This window comes from Erythranthe guttata, chromosome 3 (genome assembly GCF_056151865.1).
Source record: "Erythranthe guttata isolate IM_541 chromosome 3, IM_541, whole genome shotgun sequence".
Taxonomy (NCBI): domain Eukaryota; kingdom Viridiplantae; phylum Streptophyta; class Magnoliopsida; order Lamiales; family Phrymaceae; genus Erythranthe; species Erythranthe guttata.
The window spans coordinates 5,352,466-5,359,163 of NC_142535.1; the positions used below are offsets into that span (position 1 = coordinate 5,352,466).

Below are 6,698 nucleotides of genomic sequence, written 5' to 3' on the forward strand. Positions count from 1 at the left end.
TTGCAAAGAGATATGTCTTCAAGATGATATAAATAGATGCATGCATATAAAAACCAAAAAGGTTTGAACAATGATAATTTCTCATATAATTAGTAATGGCCCTTACTTATCCCTTAAGGATACAATCCATTGACAAAAATATTTTATTATTTATAACCTTTGAAGAATAGAACATGCAAACAAAAATTTAGGAATTGAATTCCATCATTTTTCTTGGTGAATCCAATCTGTCTCTTGTACTCTCCACCTATTTTCGTCCAAAGAATTCTGAGAATGATTAGAAGAATTTGTCCTATATATTGGTTATTTACATTGATAATTATTAATACCAAAGATCGGCTTTTTGATATACTAAAAGAGGCTCTCAAATATGAAGAGATCAAGGTATTTGAAGAGACTAACATATGCATGTATCACTAAATGGTTGTACCGTGTAAGTCAATTTTCCCAAAATGGTTTTAGACTTTTCGGTATCTCTAATTACGTTTGTTTTAGAATATTAATCATTTCATTGTGTTATGAAGGAAATAAATATAATAAGTTTTAGTGTAATTTAAAACTTACATTAATTTTGTTGTTTCTAGATACACGAATTATAAGAATTCTATGATATGTGCTTTGGCTATTAGTTGCTTTGAAGGGTATTTTTGGACAATCAAAAAATGGAAGAAACCACCTAATCATTCCCACTTTTATAACAAGTATAGATAATAGTTGAAGGACTAAATTTTCAATATTTTACAAAAGCCCGACTAATAAAAATCATGAATAAAACTGACATTGATAGGTAAACAGTGAGTGAAGAATATAATAACATATGGTAAAATGCTAGCAACCAAAACATGCATGAGAAGTACATATATTACTAGTAAATAATGTTCTTAAAATAATAGGACACATCTTTAGATCGATGAACGAAAGTACAAACAAAACAGCATGCTGGCTGGAGTTACTATTCGTCCCATCTTCTCTTGCGCTTTTTCCTTAACATGGAATTGATCATCAGGCCATCGGTTAGAGCAGAAGTCGATATAAGAGATGCTCTCAGTATGCTCAGAGCCTACAAAAAAAAATAGTATCAGTACATGAACATATGTATAGCTACTAGATATATATATAATAAAAATCAAAATTATGACCTCTTGCAACCGAATCTCAACCGGGAGTTCCACAATGTCCGAAAAAGGGATTTTCAGACCTTTGAGAATAGAAATGGTCGACGCTGTAGAAAAAGGTGTCACGGTTAAATCATCAGCTATGTTATACATTTTTGGTCCCTTGACGTATTCTCCTTGGACCTCCAGTATACTGCTGGTTAATGCGTATTTATATCGTTTTGATTGCATTATCCTGCGTCTTGTACTTGCTTGTACTAAACCGGGATCTTCTGTGCTTTCGTACAAATTGTTTACACTCTTAAGACAAGAGTTACTGCCCAAAAGAAACTGGACATTGCCCAAAGTGATTTTCAACAAACCGAAAAGGAAATCTACCATCTCCCTCCCTGCTTGAGCAAATAATAACCTATTGGTAGATTCTTGTACTACCAATGTCAAATTCAACTTCTTGAAGTTGTAAAGAGTTCTATTTAATGCGGTGCAAGGGTTTTGCTTTGGCAGTGTAATCATCCTCTCTTTTTTTAGTACGACATCCGATAATGGAGTCGAGGAGAGCAAGGCTCCCTTTAGCAAATCCATTATCTACAAATAAATAAATGTCAAAAAGAAAAAAAAAAAAAAAGAACACTTGTATAAAATTAAATTAGAGAAAAAGACACTCACTTGACTGAATCCAAAGGTCACATTCCTCGTCTCACCCACATCAACGTCGTCGAGTCGAAGTTTTTTAATAGTTTGAATGAATCCTGTGGTGCGAGGAAACATTAGAAAATCATCGGTGATTATGAAAGATTCTGTGTTCGATAGGGTAAAAACTCCACCATCACCGTTAGCAGTAGCTTCAAAATGCATTGCACCGATTTCCATTTTCTTTGGATCTCCGCAAATGCATGTTCCTCTAATACGGCAAAACCATTTCTTACAAGCGATGCATTCATTAATATTGAGCTTCAGTTTACGACATTCATCTTTGAATAAGCTTTTCGGATATAGAAGCATCTCCTTCGAACAATCCGTGATGCTGTTGAGATTTGCAACTCCATTGTATAAACTCGTTAAGCTTCCAATGTTGACACGTGTCTCTTTATCTTCTCCATAATGCGGCAATGTCAAGAAGCTTATGAAAACAAAACATCCGCGAAATCGCTATCGACTTCTAGAACTTTGTCCTTTTGCTTATTTAAAACTACGTTTAGAGAGAACTCAACATCTTCAACACGAGACATTATATTATTTATGTAAATATATATATATATATATATATATATATATATATATATATATTTGGAAGGTTGTGGAAGCAAAGAAATTTTAGACTGATGAAAATGTTGCAGCGATCTCCCTTCTTTATAAGGCCAAAAAAGGTAAGACCAAGAGACAATTTTTTTTTAATACGTATATAATGATTCATATATATATATATAAGAGTCAATGTATTCTTTTTAAATACGTACATAATGATTCATATAACTCCAACTATATTCATTGAATCAAGAACTAAAAGGGTTAATATTGATGTTCCCGGTGTAATAAATTGTCGTATACATTTTCAATTTAATTTTCTGAGTTCAAATATCAGTATTCCTTTAGCAAAAGGAAAATAATAAAAAATAGGGTTAAATATAAATTCCACTATCATCAGTGTCGCATATACTCATGTACTATAAAATGCGATAAAATGGCCCCTGTCCTTAAACTATGTCAAAGAATCCGTCCATTTTGAGAGCTGACCGACCATTGCACTTAGGGATGACAATGGGTACGGGTTTGCCGGGTCCTAGACCCAGAACCAACCCGTTTGGGCGGGTCTGGGTAAGTTAAATGGTTCTGGGTCGGGTAATGGGTTTAAGTTTCTAGAACCGGATGGTTTTGGGTCGGGTTACGGGTCTTATTGGAACCGACCCGTATAAATATATTATATTTATAATTAATCTATATATAAAAATGAATTTATGATTTCATTTATCAAACTTTCAATTTTCATCGTGTCTATTCTCATTTACCCCTTTTTCAGCATTTCAATTTTTTTAATCACATTTCTCGTAAGTAAAATCTATTACATGTCGACCACCGCTAGCGGTCTTACCTTTTGAACTTTACTTATTGTAGAAGTTAAATATAATTAATTATATATTATTCACTTTATATCACTTGGAGAAATATTTTAAAATATTGTATTTTAATATTTAGATTATTTCTTTAACATATAGAAGCAAAATATTATCGAAGTTAAATAATGAACTATTTTCTTTTTTTATGTTAACGGGTCTAATGGGTCTGGGGGGTCAGAACCGTTTAATTCGGGTATGGGTTGGGGCGGGTCTGGGTCTAAGCTGAATCGGGTTGGGGCGGATCTGAGTTTTATATATTTTTCATGGGTCGGGTCTTGGGTTTAGGCAAACCTGGCCCATAACCGACGCGTTGCCATCCCTATTTGCACTAAATGTTGGACAATTTGAGATGAAAATACCCCTATGGTTGTGCATAAAAAGTGTGCCTCTTTCTTTCTCTCTTGTACTAAATTTACTCTGAATATTTTTTTTTCATGTTTATTCCCTAATTTTATTTTACACAACCTAAAATTTCATCGAAATTTTCTGAAAAAAAATTATATTCTGAAAATTATTTATAATTTCCTTTTAATTTATGAAATTTTGCAATTATGTTTCTAGCCCAAAAAAATCACCCAAAATTTTAGGGCTGGGCATTTGGGATCGGGATTTGGGATCCCGTCCCGTCCCGATCGAAATTTTACTATTTGGGACTAAAACTTCATGAATTCGGGATTATGGGATTCGGGATTGGGATTAGGAACAAATACGGGATCGGTATTAGGGAATTGGTTCAATCCCGATCCGGATATTTTAATCCCGAATTAGGAAAAAAAGAAAAAAAAAACTAATAAAAATACACACACACACACACACACACACACACATATATATATATATATATATATATATATATATATATATATATATATATATATATATATATATATATATATATATATATATAGTGCCAAGGAGATAAAAAAATACAATATAAAATATATTGTTTCAACTTATTTTTACATTTTTAAAATTTTTACAATATAAAATAGTATGTATATAATATATTCAAGTTGGTTTAGTGTATAAAATAATACTAATGGAAAAAAGATACAATATTTCTTAGTTTTTAGGCAAAATATGGGATTTCCCGATCCCAATCCCGATTCCCGAAATATTTAGGGATACCGATATAACCGGGATTTAATAGTATGAGACGGGATTGGGATTTAAAATTTCTATCCCGAATCCCGAAATCCCGATCCCGAAAATCCCGAATTCCCGAAATCCCGTCCCGAACTCACCCCTACAAAATTAATGAGTTTTTTTTTTTTTTTTTGAAAAGACTTTACATTCTTTTTAGAATTCTGAAGATTTTTTTCTTACTTTTCAGCCTAATTTTTTTTTCTCGATTTAAAATGCTTCCCGTAATTCTAATTATCCAAATTCATGCATTTCATTTTTGACGTCCAAATACTACAAGACAATTTTTTCTCGAACCACTTGTCGATGCCACCGGGGTGTTACGTAATAAAGTAAAACAATTGGCCAAGTAATAAAGTCAATTTATATCAAGGTTGTAAAAAGCGGTAATCGGGTTGGAGACGGTCAGGAACCGACTCACGATTGATCGGTACGTCGATGAATAATCGGTGATAAATTGGAAATAAATCGGTTTTTAAAATATAATATAATATATTTTTAGATATTATTTATAAATACTAAAAACATATATAAATATATATATTTAAACATAGTTATATATCCATCATGTATATATCCTAATAACATAAAATAACGTTTAATAATAATAAGATCATAATACATAGATATCTTTACAAAATATAAATAAAAGTGTAGATTTTTTGAATTTTAATTTATTCTTGAACATTCCTCGCATACATCATTAGGTTCTTTGACAATAATTATTAACATAAACAAAATAAAGTATAAACTCATATTTTTTTATTAAAATCACAAACTTTTATTTTTAATTTAAAAAAACAAACCGATTTTTGGCCGATTTTTGCCACCGAAGTTTGACCCGTCAAAAAACTTGTTGGGTGCTAAATACCAACACGCAAGTGTACGTATCGCAAACAAGTAGTAAAGTAGACTCGTGAGAGGCGGATGTCGATCCCACAGGGAATACGCAAATTATTTAATCCTAAGTACCAAATCCTAACAATTGTGATTTTTATCCAGCCTACGCAGGGTTGTCAAATTAATTAACTAAATAAATTAAACTAATTAAGAACGCAAGTAATCACGAGAAAAAATCAATAATAAACGGATCTAGGATTTTATCTTCCCCCTATGCGATAATTCTTCACCCAATTAATTTCCTATCATGCAAGTTACGATTCCCGATTATTAACCCAAGACACGAAATTATTCATAACCAGCTGTCGCTGCACTATAAACCTATTATTCATAAAAGATTCACTATATGTCTATGCAAACCTAGTATAAATAAAGCATTAAATAGCAAGTCTCGCAAACGGCTACCTAAGGTATTATCTGTATGTCTACGATAATACATGCAATTAACACACACATTCGGTGAAAAACTACTCGAAGGCTCTTCTATCCCTGTTCTAATTATTAAAACGATCTGTCAATCAATTCTAACAATAAAAAATAGCAACATAAGTTAGCTACGCTCATGCACTAAATACGATCAAGATAGAAGAAATAATCGAAGAATTAAACTTGCATAAAAGTAGAAAAATAGGTTCGAGTTACCACATAGGGTTCCAATAAAATCCTAGAATAAAAACTTAGCTACTCATGTTCGTTACGAAAAGCATAATAAAAATACGAAAATTCATAAAAATCAGAAAAGAAAAGGAAAAAGGAAAACTAGGATTAAGAGTCGTCAAGTCTTCGTCTTCGTTCTCTTGCTCCTTGATTGCGTGTAGAAAAGATAAAAAACTAAAAACTAATAATAACGATAAAAGGTAAAAGATTAAAAGGTCGATCTAATTGTGTGTTCTTGGCCTTTAAATAGGGTGCAAAAGTCTAATAGGGCGGGTTTCCTTGTATAATTGAGTTTCCTTCACTGCGCCATCACGTCCACCCGGACGGCCGTGTGAGATTTATGCCTAAAATCCGCACGGCCGTGCGGTCTTTAATTCTTTAGAAATTTGATTTTTTCACTTTTGGCCCACTTTTTCTCTGAATTTGCAGTTTTCACCCCAAAAGTTGCCAATTCTTCAATTTGCACCTAAAATACAAATAATAGCCATTTTAAGCACCAATTATCATTAAAACACACCAAAAGCTCCAATTAAAAGGTACAATTAAGTGTATAAATATACACTTAACACACCCCCAAACTTGAACTTTTGCTTGTCCTCAAGTAAAATCAAATTAAAAACACAAACCATGACAGTACATCTCATTACATAGGTCGATTGGTCAACTTCGTGCTTTCAGAACTTGCAATTATGATGATAATTCCTAGGTATTCGCAAGCTTAACATTCAACGGTACTTAGTCACTCACTATTACCAAAAACCACAAATCA

At 32.2% G+C, this 6,698-nt stretch overlaps 1 protein-coding gene across 1 annotated transcript; it reads right to left on the reverse strand.

Annotated features, from left to right (window-relative positions):
* Positions 1-952: 952 nt before the first annotated feature.
* Positions 953-3,546, reverse strand: LOC105976160 (uncharacterized). The gene is made up of 4 exons (XM_088815141.1): positions 3,521-3,546; positions 1,782-2,235; positions 1,140-1,700; positions 953-1,060 (listed from the first exon to the last, which is right to left on the reverse strand). The coding sequence occupies exons 1-4, from the start codon at positions 3,544-3,546 to the stop codon at positions 953-955; spliced, it is 1,149 nt and encodes a 382-aa protein (XP_088671267.1).
* Positions 3,547-6,698: the final 3,152 nt, after the last annotated feature.

What these genes read in the sequence shown, in the direction of transcription:
- LOC105976160 (XM_088815141.1), bottom strand. Translation starts at nt 3,546, where the DNA reads ATGGCAACGCGTCGGTTATGGGCCAG. An exon ending in ACGCGTCGGTTATGGGCCAG is followed by an intron (nt 2,236 to 3,520) that starts GTTTGCCTAAAC and finishes TGTTTTCATAAG; the next exon opens with CTTCTTGACATTGCCGCATT. An exon ending in TTGAGATTCGGTTGCAAGAG is followed by an intron (nt 1,061 to 1,139) that starts GTCATAATTTTG and finishes TTTTTTTTGTAG; the next exon opens with GCTCTGAGCATACTGAGAGC.